The sequence below is a fragment of the Girardinichthys multiradiatus genome, chromosome 8 (assembly GCF_021462225.1).
Source record: "Girardinichthys multiradiatus isolate DD_20200921_A chromosome 8, DD_fGirMul_XY1, whole genome shotgun sequence".
Classification (NCBI taxonomy): Eukaryota; Metazoa; Chordata; class Actinopteri; order Cyprinodontiformes; family Goodeidae; genus Girardinichthys; species Girardinichthys multiradiatus.
In genome coordinates this window covers 3,669,969-3,694,083 of record NC_061801.1, presented here as the reverse complement: position 1 = coordinate 3,694,083, position 24,115 = coordinate 3,669,969, and the positions used below count along the sequence as shown (strand labels likewise).

The window sequence follows — 24,115 nt, the reverse complement described above, 5'->3', positions numbered from 1 at the left end:
CATTGAAGCAGTCATTTCTGCAAAAGGATTCCCGACCAAGTATTGAGTGCATAACTGTACATGATTATTTGAAGGTTGACGTTTTTTGTATTAAAAACACTTTTCTTTTATTGGTCGGATGAAATATGCTAATTTTGTGAGATAGGAATTTTGGGTTTTCATGAGCTGTATGCGAAAATCATCCGTATTAAGACAATAAAAGACCTGAAATATTTCAGTTAGTGTGCAATGAATCTAAAATATATGAATGTTACATTTTCATCATTACATTATGGAAAATAATTAACTTTATCACAATATGCTAATATTTTGAGAAGGACCTGTATGTCTAGACAGGTGGAGAGGATATTTGAGGGGGCTGGTCTTCATTACAGAAATATCCTGAGATGTAATGTTGAACAAAATAAAATATCTTCTTTCAAAGCTTATAAATGTGAATGGGTTTTTGCGTAAACCAAGACTACAAATTTATATTTTAATTAAAAATGTTTATGGTCCAGTGCCTTGTATGATATGCAACTTAACCAAAGCCCAGAGGTCAGTATGTGCACAGGTCAGATCGGGTCCTCTAGCTCTAGAAATAGAAATTGGATGATTTCACTCAATCCCAGAGGAGGACTGAAAAATTATTTGTGTGACTTAAATGAAATTGAAAATTAAATAAACTTTCTGTTTTATTGTCCCCTGTATATGATTTAGAGGAATGAATTATTTGATAAAATCCTTAATGTTTGTCCAGATTTGTTTTATAAGTGTGGTGAAGATAAACTACAGTATTTGTTTAAGTATCACGTGTTTCAGTTAGGTCAGTATGTTTTAAAATATTGGCATCTACAAAAGAGAACACTTTATGTTTGATGAAGGATGTTGATGTTGGTCTCTGTCTGCATCTCTGAATATGATTGTGTGTCTCATAAGCTCAGAAGGGCTGGGTGCCTTTATGGTATATGGCACAAAAGAAAATAAACCAATACTTCTTTATTTTCATGACTATAAATATTGTAGCTTCACACTGAAGGCATCAGAACTATGAATTAACACATGTGGAATTATATACTGAACTAAAAAGTGTGAAACAACTGAAAATATGTCTTATATTCTAGGTTCTTCAAAGTAGCCACCTTTTGCTTTGAATACTACTCCGCACACTCTTGGCATTCTGTTGATGAGCTTCAAGAGGTAGTCACCTGAAATGGTTTTTCTACAGTCTTGAAGGAGTTCTCAGAGATGCTTAGCACTTGTTGGCCCTATTGCCTTCACTCTGTGGTCCAGCTCACCCTAAACCAACTCGATTGGGTTCAGGTCTGGTGACTGTGGAAGCCAGGTCATCTGGCGCAGCACTCCATCACTCTCCTTCTTGGTCAAGTAGCCCTTACACATCCTGGAGGTGGGTTTGGGGTCATTGTCCTGTTGAAAAATAAATGATGGTCCAACTAAACGCAAACCGGATAGAATAGCATGCCGCTGCAAGATCCTGTGGTAGCCATGCTGGTTCATCATGCCTTCAATTTTGAATAAATCCCCAACAGTGTCACCAGCAAAGCACCCCAACACCATCACACCTCCTCCTCCATGCTTCACGGTGGGAACCAGGCATGTAGAGTCCATCCGTTCACCTCTTCTGTGCTGCACAAAGACACGGTGGTTGGAACCAAAGATCTCAAACCTGAATTCATCAGACCAAAGCACAGATTTCCACTGGTCTAATGTCCATTCCTTGTGTTCTTTAGCCCAAACAAGTCTCTTCTGCTTGTTGCCTGTCCTCAGCAGTGGTTTCCTAGCAGATATTTTACCATGAAGGCCTGATTCACACAGTCTCCTCTTAACAGTTGTTCTAGAGATGTATCTGCTGCTAGACCTCTGTGTTGCATTGACCTGTTCTCTAATCTGAGCTGCTGTTAACCTGCGATTTCTGAGGCTGGTGACTCGGATGAACTTATCGTCCGCAGCAGAGGTGACTCTTGGTCTTCCTTTCCTGGGGCGGTCCTCATGTGAGCCAGTTTCTTTGTAGCGCTTGATGGTTTTTGCGACTGCACTTTCAAAGTTTTCCCAATTGTTCAGACTGACTGACCTTCATTTCTTAAAGTAATGATGGCCACTCATTTTTCTTTACTTAGCTGCTTTTTTCTTGCCATAATACAAATTCTAACAGTCTATTCAGTAGGACTATCAGCTGTGTTCTGTATCCACCTCCTGCACAACACAACTGATGGTCCCAACCCAATTTATAAGGCTTGAAATCCCACTTATTAAACCTGACAGGGCACACCTGCAGATATCTATTTGTAACCTTAAGTCTATGTGACTTACTTTAAATTTGAGCAAAGGGTGTGTGAGTTCATGTGTTTTAGCTGAAACTTTGAGAGACGGCGGTGGAAGCAGTATAGTCACACACACACACACACACACACACACACACACACACACACACACACACATATATATATACATATATATATATATACATATATATATATATATATTTGCCCAAAAAAAATGTTGAAGGAGAGAAATTTTACCTTTTATTATTTTTACAGATTAGTATTCCATGTATGTTGACAATAGGTAGAGTGACAGTAATTTGTAAAACAGACATAAATTTGTTATTTTTAAAGCTGACATTTTTAATCCTTGTCTGTACTGAATCTGTCTTTATATTAATTTTATCTTTGTGACAGAATTTTCAAGAGGAAGCCACCCACAAGAGGTCAACATGGCTGACATTGTGCATGCACTGCCATTTTTCTATGGCAATATAACCAGGGAGGAGGCAGAAGACTACCTTAGGCAGGGAGGAATGAACAACGGCTTGTACTTATTACGGCAAAGTCGAAACTATCTTGGAGGCTTTGCATTGTCTGTGTCTAATTCAGGTCGCTTCTACCACTACACCATTGAAAGACAACTCAATGAAATGTATGCTATTGTTGGTGGTAAGAGCCACAGGAGCCCTATGGATGTGATTGACTATCATTCTCAAGAGATGGATGGCCTTGTGTGTCTACTGAAGAAGCCCTGCAACAGACCAAAAAACATGCGGCCAAAGGTTGGCCCATTTGAGGACTTGAAAGAAAGACTGATCCGGGAGTACGTGAAGCAGACTTGGAACCTACAGGTCAGTTTGAGCTGGATCCTTAAATTAGAAACTTCACCGTATTTTTATGTAGAATAAACACGTTTGAAACAAGCTAATTACTTAGATTGTGACATCTTAATGCAAGGATGAGCAGCAAAATAATTATTCAACAAAGTAGAAAAATGAGACGAAACATTTTAATCAATGTGGTTTTGTGCTTTATTCTTACGTTAAAGTAAAATATCACTTAAAAATCCATCAGTGCAACCTGACAACACCTCAGAAACTTTACAAAATACACAAAATTGTGGCCAAAATAAAATGGAATTCTATTGCATGTCTTCAACATATTTTAAGTTAATAATTAACCTTAGAGTTTCATGACACCTCTGATATTTCTAATTTTTGTTGGCTGGAAATTTTAACTAACTAGAAAAGTTCCCAAACTTTCTACTGTTTTCCCTGAAGGTCTCTGAACCTTGATAAGCGATCTTTTGAAAGGGAATGTAGGTGGTTGATTTTTGGAAAATAATAAAACAATATCTCCACCTCTGACATACAGTACTGGTCAAACATTTTAGATACACTTTTTCAATTAATGTGTCTCTTTATTTTAATGACTATTTAAATTGTAGATTCTCACCAAAGACAACAAAACTGTGAATGAACACACATGGAATTATGTATTAAACAAAAAGTGTGAAATAACTAAACATTTTCATATTTTAGATTCTTCAAAATAGCCACCCTTTGCTTTGATTACAGCTTTGCTTTTTAGGCATTCTCTCCCTGAGCTTCATGAGGCGGTCACCCGAAAAGAGTCTTGAAAGAACTTCCCAGAGGTTCATTGAGGGATTGAGGGATTAATATTTCAATGATTACTGCAAAGGGCAGCTACTTTAAGGAATCTAAAATATAAAACATATTTGAAGTTCTTTTACAATTTTTTGTTTGCTACATAATTGCTTATGTGTGTACGTGGTTATTATTTCTAAATCAGACAAGTGGTGCCTTTGTGTGACACGTGAGGCTTAATAACTCATATCTGGCTTGTATATTTTCTTAATTTTTAACTTGGAGCTTAAAATACACTTTGTATGCACATAGGGGGCAGCCCTCGAGCAGGCCATCATCAGTCAGAGGCCTCAGCTGGAGAAACTCATTGCCACCACTGCTCATGAAAAAATGCCCTGGTTTCATGGATCAATAACACGAGAGAACTCTGAGCCCAGGCTTCAGAATGGTTCCCGTACAAATGGAAAATTCCTGTAAGTATGTGAGAATTTATGAAGGATGTGTTTATAATTAATTCGCAAAGATATAGTAATTAATCATAAAATCAACACTTGGATCTTTTAGAAAGCATATTTAAATTATTTTTATTTGACAATTTCTTAAATAATTAATTGTCCTTTTTGATTCAGGTCATAAACAACATGAACAAAACAATATTCACTTCAGTTGAACCTTTCTCATTATGAACTTGAACTTGAATTTTGACATTGTTAATTTCAGCAGTATCAACAGTATCCTATGTTGGATTTTCACTGAAGCTGTGGATGCATTTTTTAAATAAAAAAAAGTTAAAAAGAAGATAGTCTTTTGTAGCCTAAAAGGATCGTTTACTGCTCGATAATTGTATTGTGCAGATATCTATTAGTAACCTTAAGTCTATGTGACTTACTTTAAATTTGAGCAAAGGGTGTGTGGGTTCATGTGGTTTAGCTGAAACTTTGAGAGACGGTGGTGGAAGCAGAACAGTCGGACACACACACACACACACACACACACACACACACACACACACACACACACACACACACACACACACACATGCAGCACAAACACACAACCTCTGTGGTTTCCGCTCTGACAGTTTGCAAAGGACTTCCTGAAGTGGCCATATAAGAAGAAGTCTGACAACAGGGTAAAGTGTAACTGCCCCTTTTTCATGAGACATCTTACAGGAAATAATGTTCTTCCTCTGAAACATGGCCTCAACTCATTATACCTTAAATTTCAGAAAGCCATTGCAGTTATGTGTTTTAGAATACATAATTACATAATAGCCTATCTTTGCTTAATGTAAACTTGGGAACATTTCTTTTCTCGGAATGACACTGGGCATTTATTTAAAATACTGTTTAGTTCATGTTACTGTGGTTTTGTTTGCTGTTTATGATGTCTCAGCTGGTTGCTTTTGACTTCCTGAGCTATGAAAATTGCTTTATCAAGTCACAGCTGTCACTTTTCACAGTTCACATACTGTGTGGTAACAGGTGGAGTCAAATACCGTTAAAACTTTGCAAAAGTAAAAATAACTATTAGCAAATTTGCACACAATGAAAATTTGTGCCAAACACAAACCTTTATCTGTTTTAAATATAAATAACATCCAGATCCAGTTAATCTTTTTTAAAAAAAAGCTAGTTTGCCAAAGTGCTGTAAAGACTAAAATAATAAATAAAAAATAAAGCAAGACATCCAACAGACATTTAAAACACATAAAAAAATAATAGATACAATAGAAGACGTTAAAACATTATCCATGAAATTATTTATATTAATAAAATACAAATAATATATTAAAAGGAAAAAGAAATCAGATATAATTCCTTTTTACTGGCGACAAAACTAAAATTGGTTGGCTGTTTGAAAAGAGAAAGGAACATGATCCTTTTACTGTAGGCGTACAGTCATATTTAATACATTCGGATATTATTGAAAAATTAATTAATTTCAATAACTCAATTCACTTAGTGAAACACATTATAAAGATTAATTCCACACTGACGTTTTCAAGCTTGTGTCTTTGTTAATTATGATGATTTTCTGCCTACAGCTAATGCAAACACAACATTTAAAATTAGAATACTACATCAGACCAATAAAAAACATTTTTAATACAGAAATGTGGGCCAAACAAAATGTATGTTTAATAACTGTTTAAAGGTTGGTTATTTTCAGAAGGTACATTAAATCTGACAAACAAACCTTATCACATATTCTAATTTATTGAATATGACTACAAGACAATGATCTCCCACATCATAAAGCCACCACTATCTACTTGAGATTCAGCTTTATTTTTCAATTCAGCTTTATTTATATAGTGCCAATTCACAACACATGTCGTCTCAAGGCACTTCACAAATTGTCTGGAATTGTGCAGGGTTGTTGGGCAGGTAAGAATAAACTACTGTTAGTTTGGCCATTTTAGAATGGGCTTTGTGTAGGGTACTAAGTAAAATAATAAACTGATAAGGTTTGTCCATCTAGAGCCCACTGGTGGACATTGTTATACTAAAAACCACAAGGATTGAGGGTACCTGTCTCTGTCGAACTGATTATAAAAACCTTTTAACCAATTTGTGTCAGAATCTGCCTGCTAGGTTTTGGGTTTGAGTTCTGTTTACCATGTTCTTTACTTGTTTTATTTTCAGTTTACTCAGGCTTGTTACTTCCCTGTTCTCCATGCTTACCTGTGTTAATTAGTTATACTCCTGCAGTTCCCCAGCATTCCCTCTTCCACCAGCTGTGCCCTTCCTTTATTACGTCCTCAGTTCAATGGTCCATTTCTCCACTTCCCTCAGTATTTATACTCTCTGGTTTTCATTGTTTCTCACCGGTTCCTACTATTTGTTACCTGCTGTTAACTGCTCCCTGTCCGTTTGCACCGTCTGGTCACCCTTGTAAGTTTGTTCCTGTTTCTTCTTGTTCTTCTTATTCTTGTTATTGTTCTTCTAGTTCTTCTTCTTCTTCATTCAAGAGAAGCTCTTCAACTCATCATGCTGCTCTGGAGCATTCATATGCATGTTGGTCCAACAAAACTCAGCATTATATTGACAATTTAATGCTGAGTTAATCTGAATAATAAACCAAACTTAACTGAATTATTTGAAAAATATGATCAAATTGGAATGTACATTGTTTGATTGGATAGAATTGACCTTTTTTGATAAAGTACCTTGAGATGACATTTGTTGTAAATTCGTGCTCTATAAATAAACTGAATTGACTTACTAAGAAACTAGATCAGAAGCAAATATAAATACACATAGTAAGGTACTCAGATTAATGTACCATCCTTATAGGGACAGTAATCTGAGACCTTAGTAAAAAAAAAAATCATAAACATAAAAACTAACTAATTCTTATAATTACTGTTAATTTGTTAGAAAAAAACATTTTAGCATGGTGTTTCTTTGTGTTCTATAACAAAATATGTATTTCAAGTCATGCATTCAACAGGACATGAAGCTCTTAATCTTAACAAATAAAGTCTTGCTTGTTCAAGAGATGCAGACTTTTTCTCAACTTCTCCTGATATAACAGTTTCTTTGCTGTTGCCAGTATTGCATAAAAAGAGAAGTCAGAAAAAGCCACATTACTGATATATTTCTCTTTCTAAAGTTTAGCTTTTGTATTTAAAAGGTTACCTTCTCGGATAAATGTGTATTTGTTTCCATTTTTAACATCATACACCCTCATCTCTAGCTATAAAGGATTTTTAGACATGCTTTGTTTTCTTCAGAAATCTGACAAAATTATAACATCAAACAACCGCAAACAAATGTTTTATGCTACATTCTCTCTTTTCTTTCTGCTATTTATGTGTACAGGATTCGACAAAGAGATCAAAATGGATCATATGCTTTATGTTTGCTGCATGAAGGCCAAGTGATGCATTATCGCATTGACAAGGACAGCACTGGCAAGCTCTCCATCCCTGATGGAAAGAAATTTGATACCCTGTGGCAGGTTAAGAGTTCATTTAGATTGATGCTATGTAACTTGAAGACCAGTTCATTGTTTTACATAAAGCCATTATGATGGCCTTCCATGTTATCAGTTTTTTAGATTATGTGGGTTATGTTAAAGCATGTGTTACATACTTCCTCTGAAAGCCTAAGAATGTAAAGATTTTCTGGAGCTCATATCTGGTTTACACTCACAAATAATTTTTTTAACTGGCTTTTTTGTATTAATGTATCATGTAAAATTATTGTTTTATTTTTATTGTTTTAGATAAAGTCTGGGGTTGGGTCATGGTTACGCTTAGGCTAAACCTAAAAATATTTAAAGATACTATAAAAAATTGTAGTGACTTTATTTTTGTGATGGTATATGCTAGGTGGCCATTTTCTTAAAGAATGACTGAGTATATATTTTATATCTAATTGTCTACATTCACAATGTTCACTTTCTCTATTAATACTGAACCTTTTCGGTGTTTACTTTCTGTTATGGACCATTTTGAACAACTTTTCTCCATAAAACAGCTGGTGGAGCATTACTCATACAAACCAGATGGCTTATTACGAGTACTCACAGAGCCATGTCCAAGACCTGATGGTGAAACTGGTACTGAAGTTTAAAAGCTATGCATTTATTTTGAAAAATTACCAGGTCCCAGCATCCTAACCAAACTGATCCTTATGTTTCATATTTCCTGTTCACAGTGCTAATCGGGCGGCCAGTACCCCCACTGAACCACCCTGGATTAGGATCTGCCATTGTAAGTGTGCGTTTTTGGAATGAAAGCCTTCAATGCAAGTACATTCTCGCATTGCCAACATTTCCAGAAAGAACGAAAGGAAATCCACACTCTTTCATTTCTCATAGAGCTTTGATTGTCTGTTTGTTTTACTGTACCATTATATCCAGCCATAGTCCTAAAAACTACATACAATTCTTTTTCCAAAGCACTTCTCTTTGACCGTGTTTGAAAACTTTAGGTTAGACGCATGCTAACTCCACACAGAATAGCCAAGATTTGACCTGAACAAAGACTTGTTTACTGTATGGTAAATAAGCAATGCAATACATGTATAAGCACAGGATTTCGTATTTTTCAATTCCAGAAAAATAGGTTAATTACTGATTCCATAAATAATTATAAAATACAGAATATGATGTACAGCAATTTCTACCTTGATTTAGTGGAAAGTGAAATGTTGTGGCTTTGCTTTTCAGCATCCAACCAAACAGATCCAGATGCAGTCACCATTAAGTTATGTTTACAAATAGTAAAACCAGTAGCTTTATATTTCATACTTTTTGCAACAATGTTTAGAAAAATGTTGAGTACAAATATTTTACAGAATAGGTTTTATGTCATTTAGTTCTATTTTTAGAAGTGTTAAACCTTCCTCTGTGTTACTCTTTACAGTCATGGAAATGGGATTTTTAAATTTTCTACATGTGGAGTATTTTCTTAACATCTCATGCCCCAGTCTAAACCAAAGACAGTAAAGTAAAAAAAACAAAAAAAAAAAACAACTTTCTGGATTGAAAGCAAGCTGGCATAGCAACATTAACACATGTTCAGTTGTTTTTTTCCCCCTCACCTCGCCAGGATATTTTATTCCACCACAGGTATTCCCCCTTTAGATTTTAAATGTTTAGTCTCTGTAGTAAGAATTATGTGTGACATTTACTTTTGTACCTGTTATCCAGCGGTGGTTAACCACCCAAACAACAGGCTGCTGGCCTCGGCTCTCTTTGCTTTCTCCCCGCGACCAGCAAAAACACGTGGAAGGGCCAAGGCTATGTAGCTCGCAGATCATTCATTATATGCTGGATTCACTTGCAACTGGAGATCTGATATTTTCTCATGTAAACACTAGTTAAGATTGCATACATTTAATTGCATACATTTTTAAGCAGGTTATTTTTTTGTAATTAATTATTCAATCAAAGCTGACATGTTAAAGTCCCAGCCCTGGTTTTTATATGTAGGCTAAAATAGTGGAAGTTGAACTGTAGAATGTTTTGAAAAAGAAAACATAGCATAGAAAGTGAAAGCAGTGGGTATGACCTGTCTTCAGCATTCTCCAGTGAATTGTGAGAGATTAATTCATATGATGGGAAAAATATAGGTCAAACATTTTGGAATTGATACTACCTAATGGAAGTTGTCTTTGATGTAAATCATCTATGACTGGGGACAATTTTTAATATAATTGTATTTTCATTTAATTTCTAATGGCCAGTTTATTGCTGATATTAATACAACAAATAGCAAAATAGCGCAGCTGATGAAAGACTCTGTGTTTTGCTTTCTTGATTTCTGCGTGTTTTTGTGGTGCTTTCTGCCACCATTCGGTGGTCTCTTTCATCCGAGTGGAACTCTTAAACATCGGACAGTCCTTTCTTGGCATTTTTTCAACATCATGCACCAACACAAGCTTTACTGGCTACGCGCACCCTTCGAACCACCAGGCAAATGTGCTTTACCTGGCCAACAAGATGGATGAACTTCTTCTTCTCACCTGTAAAAACCCAAACCGCCACGGATCTGGTGCTCTCTGCTTTACTAAAACCTGGCTGATTGAGAACACCCCGGACTGCACACTTCGGACACCAGGCTTTCAACCGTATAGAGTGGACTGAAATGTGAACTTATTGGGGAAAAAAGCTAGGAGGTGCAATCTGCTAGTATATAAACAAAGGTTGGTGCACAGATATCAAAGTGTTAAAGAAGACTTGTAGTCCTGATCTGGAGTAATTTCTCATAAACTGTAAACCGTTTTATTCACTGAGGGAGTACTCTTTGTTTGTATTGGTTGGTGATTACATACCTCGTCAAGGCTCCACTTCAGAGGCTGAAAAACAACTCTCTGAGCTGATAACAGATGTGGCGAAAAAACATCCAGATTCTCTTATCATTGTTCTCAGGGATTTTAACAGTGCAAACCTCTCCAATGAACTTCCCAAATACAGGCAGCACAATTAGTGTACAACCAGTGATGAAAATACACTGGACCATTGCTACACAACTTTAAAGAATGCATATCATGCTGTCATGCTTCTCCTCACCTGTAAAAACTCAGACCTTTCTTTACCGAAACCTGGCTAAGTCAGAACATTCTGGACTGCGCCCTTCTGATACCAGGCTTTCAGCTGCTCAGAGTGAACCGCAACGCGAACTTATCAGGGAAAAAGCGAGGCGGCGGAATCTACCTTTATATAAACAAAGATTGGTGCAGAGATACCAGTGTTGAATAAGACATGTAGTCCTGAGTTGGAGTAATTTCTCAAAAACTCTCTTTCTCTTCATTTGTGCTGGTTGGCTTAAAAACAACTGGCTGAGCTGATAACAGACGTGGAGAAAAACATCGAGATTCTCTCATCATTGATCTTGGGGATTTTAACAGTGCAAACCTCTCAAACGATCTTCCCAAATACAGCACATTAAGTGTACCACCAGTGATGAAAACACTCTTGACCACAGCTACACAAATTTAAAGAATGCATATCATGCTGTCACCGGGGCTGCTTTGGGACTTTCTGAACACTCTCTGATCCATCTCATCTCAACGTACAGGCAGAAATTAAAAGCTTGCAAACCTGTGGTTTCGGACTTTGTCTGTGTCCATCTCAGTGCCGTTTGGGTCATCCACAAAACACGATAGGTCTAGACTGCAATGAACTATCAGGTCTGCAGAGAGAATCATCAAGGCTGACTTTGCCTCTATCCAGGACTTATACAGGTCTAAGGTCAGAAAAAGGGTAGCTAAAATGTCTGCAGACCCCACACATCCTGCACACAAACTGTTTAGGTTTTTACATTTAGATGGTGCTACAGAGCTATGTCTGCTAAAACCAGCTGCCACAGAGACAGTTTCTTCCCCCAGGCTGTTTCTCTGATGAACACTTGGCAGTCAGAGTTCCAGAACAACACCATGCATATTTTGACTGATTCATTTCATTTCAGTTTTATTTATATAGTGCCAATTCACAACACATGTCGTCTCAAGGCACTTTACAAAGTCGTTTCAATCGAATTGTACTGATTTCAAGTCGAGTACATACATTACAATTCAAATTGGTTAAAAGATTTTCCTATTTAAGGAAACTGAGCAGATTGCACCAAGTCAGTGACTTGCAGTATTCACTCCTCCTGGATTAGGATGTAGCGACAGTGGACAGTCGCTTGCATTGACTTTGCAGCAATCCCTCATACTGAGCATGCATGTAGCGACAGTGGAGAGGAAAACTCCTGGATCACATGATTTATTGAACATGACAGGTTTACTAAATATAATTACTAAATATAAATACAAAATAATCTCTAATCAAAATGTTTGAGTCACCAGCAGCCAGCAAGCAAAAGGTTAGGTACACACTGGAGTAATCACCAATTCATGGAGAATGACTGTAAAATTACCCCATCATTGTTAAATAACTTCTTTGACATCTTTCATTTGTAGCTAACTGCTGCAGATGGACTTCGCAGCAAGTTGGTTCAGCTCAACTTACCCGGAAGAAAGGTAAATATAGTTTGCATAAACTTAACAGTTATCCCCACACTTTCCAGTCTACCTCTTTGTGTGGGCATTTTTTATTCAACCTTGTCTTCTTTTGTATAACTGTGTGTATATTATGGCGCCCGGGAACTAACATGGGGGAAAATTTGTTCCCATGAAGTAGGCATCAAGTGAATTGCGTTGCAGAAGATGTACACTGCTCAAAAAAATAAAGGGAACACTTAAAAAACACAATATAACTCCAAGTAAATCAAACTTCTGTGAAATCAAACTGTCCACTTAGGAAGCAACCCTGATTGACAATCAAATGGAATAGACATGTTGTAAAATGGTTGTTTTTACTCTCTCTCCTCCCTGTGCACCACCGGGTCCGTTTCTCTCTAGTTCCAAGACCCAACCAGTAAAACCAGCAAAGTATTTACCTTGTGAAATAATGAGAAATGGTTAAGTATAAAATCAAGATTTAATGCCAAAATGATCAGTGTACAGAGTATACAATTGAACAGATACAGAGTGACATTCACCTTCGGTACTGGGCCCCCCTCAGCCCATCTTAGGGATGAACCGAGAGGAGCAAAGAATGGAGCGTGAGTCCTGCTTTTATCTATGCCTGTTCTTAACCCTCCTAAAGTGCGTCATCCTCTTGTATCAGTTTATCCTTGACTATGTGTTGCATCTTATGTGAAATCAACAGTTATGTTGTGTAAGCTGTAGCAGTGAGCAGTGCGGCAGATAAGCAACAAGGGCAGACATATTTAATTAGGGCAGCAAAGAGATGATTAGAAAAGGCCACAGAATCATACATCCATAACGGACAACAGGGTGAAATCCTTGGCGATTAGCAAGACACACTCAATAAAGGAGTGGTTCTGCAGGTGGGGACCACAGACCACTTCTCAGTACCTATGCTTTCTGGCTGATGTTTTGGTCACTTTTGAATGTTGGTGGTGCTTTCACACTCGTGGTAGCATGAGACGGATTCTACAACCCACACAAGAGGCTCAGGTAGTGCAGCTCATCCAGGATGGCACATCAATGCGAGTTGTGGCAAGAAGGTTTGCTGTGTCTGTCAGTGTAGTGTCCAGAGCCTGGAGGCGCTACCAGGAGACAGGCCAGTACACCAGGAGACGTGGAGGAGGCCGTAGGAGGGCAACAACCCAGCAGCAGGACCGCTACCTCCGCCTTTGTGCAAGGAGGAACAGGAGGAGCACTGCCAGAGCCCTGCAAAATGACCTCCAGCAGGCCACAAATGTGCATGTGTCTGCACAAACGGTTAGAAACCGACTCCATGAGGATGGTATGAGGGCCCGACGTCCACAAATGGGGGTTGTGCTCACAGCCCAACACTGTGCAGGACGCTTGGCATTTACCAAAGAACACCAGGATTGGCAAATTCGCCACTGGCTTCCTGTGCTCTTCACAGATGAAAGCAAGTTCACACTGAGCACATGTGACAGACGTGATAGAGTCTGGAGACAAGATGAAGACATTGAAGCTATGGACTGGCCCGCCCGTTCCTCAGACCTGAATCCGATTGAGAACATCTGGGACATCATGTCTCGCACCATCCACCAACGTCACGTTGCACCACAGACTGTCCAGCTTAGTCCAGGTCTGGGAGGAGATCCCTCAAGAGACCATCCACCGTCTCATCAGGAGCATGCCGTTGTAGGGAGGTCATAGAGGCATGTGGAGGCCACACCCAATCCTGAGCCTCATTTTGACTTGTTTTAAGGACATTACATCAAAGTTGGATCAGCCTGTAGTGTGTTTTTCCACTTTAATTTTGTGTGTGACTCCCAATCCGGCCTCCATTGGTTAATAAATTTGATTTTCATTGATGATTTTTGTGTGATTTTGTTGTCAGCACATTCAACTTTGTACAGAACAAAGTATTCAATGAGAATATTTCATTCATTCAGATCTAGGATGTGTTATTTGAGTGTTTATGTCTTTGAGCAATATATAACTCATAAGTGATGGTGCTCAGTGTACGGTGGGTGTGTAAATGTGTATGTGTGCATACATTTGGTGGCGCTATGCGCTGTCAAGACTGGGACCACAAAGAAGAGTGCAGCGAGAGAAGAAGAGTGTGCGCGTGTGGTTGTGTGTTTTGGCAGTATGCACGACAGCAACCGGGGAAGAAGTTCAGCTGGTCACGGTACATTTAACATGCAATCAGTGTGCAGTACAGTTATTAAAAACTCCACTCCTTCAGCAGTCTGGTCCCTTCACTACTATAGAAGTCTCACCCCCCGTGACATGCAAGTACAGGGAGTTAACCCTGAAGTGAACAACCATTTTGGCCCTCTAGAAGGAATTTCACTTGTGTTTCCCAACCACGGTCAGGAAATGGAAGCAGGAAGGGTTAACACAACACCTGGCTCTCAATATTCAATTTAAATGCCTCTCACTAGTGAGAATTCATTGCGATGCCTGGCTTTATAGAATCTCTTTGTTGCTCCTCCTCAGGCTAAAATAAAACTTGATCAGACTATCCATGTCCATCCAGTTGTTTTGTTCCTCCGTATGTTTGTGCACTGTTTTAGTATTTCGTGCTGACGTTTATGCCTATGTCATGGGAACAAATTTGTATTTCGTGCACACATTACATATAGTTCATGGGCACAAATTAATATTGCGTGGGAACTAATTATATTTTTTCCGCATGCTATATATATTTTGTCAGTTCCAGGGTGCTGTAGTATACACAAATTTACAAGAAGAAATTGTATGTATTAATCCATTGTTTTGTAATTTAATGTTATATGATTAATATGTTCTTTGCTCTCAAAGTCGAGAAATAATTGAAATACTATGTATTTCTGCATGGAGTTACAAGTTTAGTTTAAGGCCTTTTGAGACAAGAATATGCTGCGTGTGTTTAATTTACATGTATTTGAAAGTATTTTATAATAAAACATTCCGACAAAAGAAATATTCTTGCATGGCAACTGGCTGTTGTATGTTCTCTCATAAGGCTGTGTTTTATCATTAAGATGTAATGTAGTAAAGATGTAGATGTAGTAAAATAGGTGCCAATAATGTCAATAATAGTCTTTTTTGTAAACTTGTTTTATCACTGCTATTATAGATTTTATTGAGTCAGGTACTTTGACAAATTAATTTCCACATTGTGTTTTTTTTTTTTTACATTTGCTTTGTGGATAAACTACAGAGCCGTAAACATCGAAACAACAACACTGACCTCAATCCCTATGAAACTAGGATGTCCAGTAACCAAGCAGCAAGCAAAGGTAAGCTGGAGGTTTTTTTTAGGAATCTTTTACAATTACAGTTTTCCTGCATTTCCAATTATGGCAGTTCTGTGTGGGTGAAACAAGAAAGTAGAAGCATATATACAGTATAGTAAAGAGTATTGGCCCAAGTACTAAACATTGTGATGATCCACAAGTAACCCTGGAGTGTGAAGAAGACATGTTGATTCCAGTTGGTTCATGTGTAAGATTTAAACCAGCCCAGTGCTGCTCTATTGATCCCTACAGCACATTCCACCCTTTCTAAGAAAATACTGTGATGAACAGTATCAAATGCAACATTGAGATCTAACAGGACAGACAGAAGTCCGTTATTTAAGGCCATGAACATTTTTTTTTGTTTCAGTGTTATAATTAGCGCTGAAATCTGATGGAAACTCGTTAAACAGGTCATTATTGGGGAATTGCTCACATGCTTGATTAGCAACCATTTTATTCAAGAATTTTAGAGAAGAAGAGAAGATTAGACATAGGTCTGTAATTTATTAAGTCGACTTGATCGAGAGTAGGTTCCCTTAAGTTAAAACTTAATAACAGCTACCTTAAAAGCTTGTAGTACATATCCATTTACTAAGGATAGATTAATCGTATCGAAAATGGGGGTAGTAATCAAAGGAAACTGTTATGTTTTGGCACCCAAGTGCAGAAAAAAGAGGTGGCAAAAAACTAAGTTCTTTAATAATGAAAAATTATAAGGAAATCTTACTAGGAGAATTGCAGGTCATGGGGCACAAGAAGAGTAACAGACTAGGTAATGGGACATGGCAGAATAACAGAAGAGTCTGCCAATGAACAAAGAGAACCAGTGAGCCTATATGCAGAGACAGGGGTGGGAAAAAAAACTAATGAACCAGATAACTAATCAGATGAAATGTGGAGCAGCTGAGGCAGAATGAAAGCAGAGAAACTGAGGGTGGGAGACTAATTAACACGAAGGGAGCTGAGCTAAGACACAGAAGCTGCACACCAAGGGGAATACTTAACTGTGATCTAAGAGAAATAAAAATCCAAACGTACCAAGAACAGAACACAAGAATTAACTAAGAAACTAAACACAAAGGAATTAACTAATAAGGCAACACCTTTCAATCAATAGTGAACATAGAGAAATGAACGGAATATGGCAAAATCTATTAGAACATAAATAAACAACAAGGTAATGATGAAAACAAACGCAAAAATGAAAATCAAAAACCTAAACACCCATGGATCATGACAGAAACACTTCCTTAATTAATTTGGTTGGAATTGAGTCTAAGTTGAAGGCTCAGATGAAGCAAATATTTTTGAAAATCCAGAAGGCTCAACTAAATCACTAAACAGTCTAAACATGGATCAGCACCTGCAATGTCCTCCAATTGCCTCACTTACTATACTTACTACTTACTCTGTCTCGCACTCTGTGCTCTGTTGGGAACAAGAAAGAAAATCAGATCTTGAACATAGGAATGAGCTGGATTATTCAGAGCTTTGTGTTTGCAGGATGAATTTAAATCCTATTCTGGATTAAACAGGGAACCAGTAAAGTTAAGCTAAAATAGGAGAAATATGATCATATCATATCAGGATTGTGGGATGTTGTCTACAGGATCTGGACTTGCTTTATGCTACAGGAGTCCAGAAAAGGGCCAGATACCATGCTACAGACCACACCCACCCGGGCAATGCAGTGTGTCCCACTTCCGTCAGGAAAAAGATTTAGGAACATCACATCAAAAACAAACTGACTCAGAATACTTCTCATCATGAGAAGTCTCACTGCTGAAGGCTTTTCAGATTTTTGAGGCTTTGTGTTAATAAAAGGTTACAGTTAAGTAAGAAAGAGAGTTAAATAAGAAATGCATGGACTAGTATTTCTGCATTATTTTGAAGCAGAGATGTCCAATTCTAGTAATATTGTGCAGGTGTAACAAGAGTCTTCAAAACTCATTAAATGTGGGATTTAAATAACATGTCCTGATCAAAGTTAACACCAAGATACTTTATATTACTACGATGAACTCTCTTGGGATATACGTAGATGGGCCTGCATTTAACAGTCACTACTCTAGGTCCAAGGAGCAGTGACCGTCTACAGTGTGCTAGACTGTTAGTACCCCAGCTGTTGTTACTGTACAGACAGAACCCCTAGCCCTGCTCTTACCGGAGTCCTGTGTCCTGTCCTGGCACTGCGCAGTGTAACCTGCTAGCTCTGTAGCAGAATCCGGGATGGATGAGTGTAACCAGGTCTCTGTGAAAAACAGAATGCAACTTTCTCTTACAATGTTTTTTTTGGCAACCTGTAGCCTTAGTTCAACCATCTTGTTGTAAAGGGATCTGGTGATGGTGAGAAAAAGACTGGGAAGCGGGGTTAAGTGTGGCTGACTCCTTAATCCAGCATGTGTGCCAGCTCAACAGCCTCACTTCTGCTTCCGCTCACACCACCGCCTTTGTCTCTTTCCCCCAGGGATGGTGATCCACTGAGATCTGGGACTCCTGGCTATGTCAGCTGGGACTGTGTGCATGTTGATAAACTCAGATGTAAAGTGCTGTTCAAAACAAGCTCCTATTTTAAGGAAATCATGCCCACTATAGATGATGGTTGTCACACAGAATCGAACAAAAAGCAACACGCATATGAACAAAAATTTAGCATCGACTGGGAAAGCTGCTGCAACAGTGTGCATTGCCATCTTTAAGAGAACTGTCTTGAGGCAGGTTTTATTACAGAAATGGAGAAAAAAATATTAAACTCAAGGAAAGGTACTGTTTATTCAGTGCACATATTTGTTCAAAAAAGCAGTGGATTTGTTTACTACACTAAATGGCTTCTATCTTCCTCCTCATAACTCTGAGGAGGAAGCATCATCTCATTTCCTTTGTCCAGTGCGCACGCTCTCATGTTACATGGTGTACAAGGCTGCACTGCAACACTCAGGGTGAGGTAATATTAATTTTTTAGTCACGGTTTATGTCTATGGCCGTTATTTGTCACTACTGCTGAATTTCATCAAGCCTTCCGATAGTCAGAAACTATTCTTTTTGGCTCTAGTGCTTGAGGCACGCAGTGGTTGTTATGCTGCGTCCAGCTGCTCATTTGTTTACTTTTGTTATGCTCCTCCTGAGGAGTTGTTGACCTGCTTTGTTCATCAGTTACAGGTGGCAACTTTTGTCGTCACTATTCCCAGCAGCAGGTCTGTTATTTCAGCCTCTGCCCTGACCAGATATTATTTTTCCTCTCTCTTGTTCAGTTGCACATGGGGCCTCTGAGAGTGTTCATATGTATCTCAAAAGCTGAGTTTGAAATTGTTCTGTGCAAGAAGATGCTTTTTGTTTTTGGTCTGGATGGACCCAGTTAGGCATAGACATCCTGCTTCACCTTTAGCCCACTAATGATAGCCTTAAAGGGTGAAACCTATATGAAATAAAGCATCATATATGTATAGTAACCCCTAAATCTATGAGTATATACGCAGCTCTTTAGGCTCTTGGCCTCACTAGTTTCTAAATGGATGAAGAAAAAATGCTATTTGGGCGCTGATTATCCAGTCTAATTTATAATTGCTGAGAATGTTTTTTTTCAGTTGTGCGCTTCGACGGATACACACAGTGGTGTGAATGGATAAATACAGACTGTTAACTGGCACTTTACAAAGACGGAAGAGGAAGAAGTTATTGGTTTTGAGGGTTCTACCTGTGTACCAAATTTCACATTACTACATTTTACCAGTTTGCCTATCTCAGTTTAGGTCTGGCCTGTGTCATGACCATAAGTGCCCACACCGCTGCTTTGACACCTCTGGTGAGCCTGCCGCTTGGTTCTGTACATCAACACCAGGTAGTACCGTGAGCCAGCCTCGACTTTACCTTCAGTCAGACTGGGTTGTGCTCCGGTCTTGAAATTTTGGCAGAAATCAGACCTTCCTGATTGAAGCTGCGGTCTCTTACTGTTCGGTGGCGAAGCATTAATGAAGACTTCAGGTCATGTTCTAAAAAAAGTCATCTAAAATCATTATCTATTCTTAGGCAAAGTTTTTAACTTCTACAGACTGTCAAATGCTGTAATTCACCCCAGAAACCTGTTACTTTGTTCTAAGTTAGTGGGGATAAGGCCCTGTCCAGGGTGTACCCCACCTCCCACCCATAGACTGCTGGAGATAGGCAACAGCTTCCCTGCGACCCATTATGGAAGAAGGGTAGAAAGTGACTGACTGACTGACTGACTGACTGAGGATAAGGTGATGTCATCATTTTACCATACCACTGTGTTGGACAGTGGTCGATGAGGAAGCACACTAAATTTGGTGGGGATCCGATAATGTATTAAGGAAATAAAGCTGTTTGAAATACTTTAGAAGGTGTAGTTAATCCAAATTTTAATGTAATCCAATTGAACTATGTTAGCAATAAACTTGCTTACTATTACTTATAGAGCTCTACACGTGAGCTTTTACACACACAACATAATGATATAGTATAAATGCTAATGTTTTCACTTTGTTAGGACAGTATAAGAATCCTCACTGATTCACATTATGAGTACAAATTACCTACAGTTTGACATAAAGTTTAGTGCATTGGGTTTGATTGTGGGACGCTCTGTAACAGGGGTGATTAGACTGCTGCAACCACACTTAGATTCAGGGCTGGACACCTGCTATTATGCATACTAGCAGATAGACACAAGAATGGTGACACGTAGTCTACTGATAAACACTGAGGGAGTGTACATACCTTGCAGGGAGTACCAGACATAAAAACCACATGCAACCTTCTTTCGGGGCTGTTTCATCACTTCAATCATTGAATGGATCTCTGTAACTATTCCTCTGCATTATTTAGAATAATGATATCACACATTCACAGTCCACCCAACAGTCACAGTTTGGAGTAACAATCAACATCACCTTGTTCTGTCTCAACTGACACTGCTTAAAACATGTATAAGTGAGGATGTAAAAGAAGGTCATCCACCATGGAAACAAGTGACCCCCTATTCTAAGTGGGTGGGGCAAAAGTGATATTAGCAAATGAGCATGTCAATGTTTTCAGCGCTGGTCTATGATGATACACAGAAAGTTTGGTACAACTCCAACCTCGTGTGAAGAAGATATTTGACAGTTGTGTTTTATGCTGAGAAATATTTTGAAAGAATTTTGCTGCTTTCATGCTGTAAAAAGCTTTTGATACATTTTGATCTCTAATGCTTTAAGACCATACCTAGGCATTTTAAAGTCTTTAAATCAAAAGCCATAGGAGTTTGCTCAGATACGACATGAGTGAAAGAGACAAAATGGCAGCTTTGATTCAAAATGGCTGACTTCCTTTGGGGTTGGGACCACAGCTCTAAGAGACTTTTTTGTAGGTCCTGAGTAGTTACATATGTGTATCATAATCCTCGGTCAAAGTATGGCTTGGGGCTGATTGTTTTAATGGTTCTAGGAGTGCTGTGGAGAAATTGGGTCACCAAATTTTGTCTGAATATCTTATGGGGGCTTGACTATGCTTGTAGAGCCGTTTGGCCATGCCCTTTTTGAATACTGAAATACTAATATTTCACTAGGGGGAACATTTCATGCAATGCTTGGTGAGTTATAAGTCTTCCAAAAAGCCACTTCATTTCGGAGGAGAATAATAATAAGACACACTAGAATTACAATAGGCCTTTGCAGTGCTTTTGCTGCTCAGGCCTAATTAAAGCTGCTCGCCACAGCTCCGTTTTGTTAGTCGCCACCAGGAGGTACCTTGAGCAAGCCTCGACATTGCATTTGGTCAGGTTGAGTTCTGCTCAGTGAGAAGTCTTCAAAATTTGGCCAAAATCGAACCTTCCTCACGGAAGCTGTAATCACTTCATGTTTGGTGACGAAGTATTAACCAAGACCTGTAGTATTTTGAAAATGTCATCTGAAATTGATTATCTGTCACTAGACAAAGTTTGAAACTTCTACACACTGTCATGGAGGGTCATTCTGAAATGGACTGAACTCTACTCAGCTGCTCATAAACTTTTACAGAGCCACAATTGAGAACATCCTGTGCCTCAGTGTGACAGTGTGGTATGGGAACTGCACGGCACAGAAGAGAAAGGACAGCACGGGGGGTGAGGACAGCACAGGGGATTGTGGGATGCTGTTTACCGGGGCGGAGACTCGATTTATGCTCCACAAGTCCAAAAAGGGGCCAGACACATTGCTTCAGACCACACCCACCCAGGCAATGCACAGTTTGCCCCACTTCTGTCAGGAAAACAATTTAGGAACATCACATAAAAAAAAAAATAGACTTAGAAACAGATTATTTCCCAAAGCAGTGAAGGCAATTGTCCCCCTGCAGGCAGACACTAAACATCCCTGCTGACAATCAAACAAACCACCAGCCCATCTCAGACTGTTTCAGCACAAGCTGCACTTTATGTAAATTCTAAATACTACATACCATATTCCATGTGCATATTCAAGCCAGCATTCTTCATCAGCTTGTTGAACTTTTTAAGTCCCTGGCTCTGATGCTGCTTCCCCAGCAGATGATGGCAGAAGAGATCACACTCTCCACGACAGGCTTATAGAAGAGATGCAGCATCTTGCTGCAAACACCAAAGGACATAAGCTTCCTCAAGAAGTACAGTCTGCTCGGTCCTGTTGTGGAATTTTCTTATCAAAGTGGGTAGAAGTTGACTCATAACAAGAGAAAATCCGGACTTTGTCTTTATAAGTTTTATTCAAAGGCATCAGCGTTTGAATGACTCTGTCACCAAGCAAGTCAGTTGAACAGAGCCCCGAACAACATTTACACACAGTATTTATACCAGAACATGACAGTGTTATCTCAACTTCAAAGAGTCTGTGTTGTACGACCCCAGACCCTTCTCGGGTTCAGAAGTGAGAAGGTTACCTAGGAACAACCATCTATTCTCCCCGAGGCATCACCGTAACAAATGTCCTTAACCATTAAACTTCTGATAATACAGCTTTTACAGCTTCCTCCTCTAACACAGATGTTCACAGGAGTGAGGTAACCCAAAGGTCATACACTTTGGAATGCTTATTGCAAGAATTTCCATCACACTCCCTTCTTCTGATTACAAGATAATCACAACTAAAGGAAAACTCTTCAAAACCAACACCCCTCTCAGCTAAAAGATAACCCAAAGCCATTCTATTTGCAAATTCATCGTTCTAATAGCCTGCTGTTCCGTAGTCAGAACAGTGAAACCTTCCTCAGATAAAGCAGTAAGATTAAAAGTTAACACAAAGGGATCTGAAGCCAAAGATTCTGAAATAGTATAAGGATCAGTTCTGATAGGACATGACTCAAATTTATGTCTGTTGATTAAAGCACATAAAACAGATATAATAGCTTCGCAACCTACTGTCTTCCCACGGAAATAAGGTGTACTTTTCTCCTGTGTAATACAAATATCTGGATCTTTAATCGGATTTCTAATACCCCGAATTCTATAAAGAGTTCCTGTAGACGCACACGTTAAATTAATCTCACTAGAAAATCTACAAGCATTTCTGCTTTCCCATACAGTATAATTCCTCACAGTTTTAATGCATCAGTTGCCACCAAACATTATCAGTATGAACATAGTAGTCAGAAAAGTGATGAATCTCTCTTCAAATCCGCTGATGAATATTATTAGTCAGATTAACCACACATTGTCTTTGCTGTACCTTTCCCAAAATGAACACAAGAGTTATAAAAATACTTGCAACACCAATCATTAGCATCAGAACAGACCATCTTCAATTTAACTGCATCGTGACCTTGAAGTGGAATGTCCTTTCTTCTGGTACAGAAAATCAAACAGTTTTTTCCAAAGAAAACAAATTATAAACACAACTTAAAAAACAAAAATCCTGCTGCCTCTCTTGAGTGGCTTCTGCGCTTCAAGCTGCCCTGTTACCACACTGGTACAGGTGGGCAGTCGTTGGAAGCTCCTCTAGAAATATATTTAGAAACAGGAACTCTAACCTGCTGGAAGTTAGGCTTCCATAGTCCAACTAAACAACGGTGGAAATGAACACATTCAAATTTGTAATAATACCATAATGATAAATATCAAGCAATAAACATAAAAGTTAGATAAAAGCATCCGAGATATCCTCCTCAGAGTCAGTCTCGCTGTCAAAGTGGGAGGAAAGAATCTCTCACTGTGGTGTGTTTGTGCAGTGAGGCAAATGACCTTATGATTTCTAACTTTCAGGCAATGCGATGGCCTTAAGTAGATTCTGAAATAACGTTGCACTGCCCAAGGGATTATTGTGCCCTTGTAAGAACAGTGTTCTTCAACCACCTGTTCAATCACTCACCAGTGATCAGCTTACAGTTCTTTGTCTTGTGGTGGTCCGCTGTCCTCACACCTTTCAGCCGTGGATGATCCAGTTAGAAGATGACTTGTGTCCTGGAAGCCAGATGAAGCTGGAGGAGCTGGAGCTTTCCTGCAGCTTTCCTGGGTGTCTAGTAGGATCTGATATGGGCCATTCCAGCGCCTGGACTTCCTGTGT

At 38.7% G+C, this 24,115-nt stretch overlaps 1 protein-coding gene across 6 annotated transcripts in view; it reads left to right on the top strand.

Moving 5' to 3' along the window:
• Positions 1-24,115, top strand: part of syk (spleen tyrosine kinase) — a 116,075-nt gene that overhangs the window by 72,804 nt on the left and 19,156 nt on the right. For all 6 annotated transcript variants that reach the window (XM_047372472.1, XM_047372468.1, XM_047372471.1 and 3 more), the window contains 7 exons: positions 2,679-3,115; positions 4,184-4,344; positions 7,699-7,837; positions 8,359-8,440; positions 8,539-8,594; positions 12,292-12,351; positions 15,527-15,605. In XM_047372472.1, coding sequence (XP_047228428.1) covers positions 2,714-3,115; positions 4,184-4,344; positions 7,699-7,837; positions 8,359-8,440; positions 8,539-8,594; positions 12,292-12,351; positions 15,527-15,605 — 979 coding nt within the window. In that variant the 5' untranslated portion in view covers positions 2,679-2,713. The remainder of the gene's footprint in view (positions 1-2,678; positions 3,116-4,183; positions 4,345-7,698; positions 7,838-8,358; positions 8,441-8,538; positions 8,595-12,291; positions 12,352-15,526; positions 15,606-24,115) is intronic.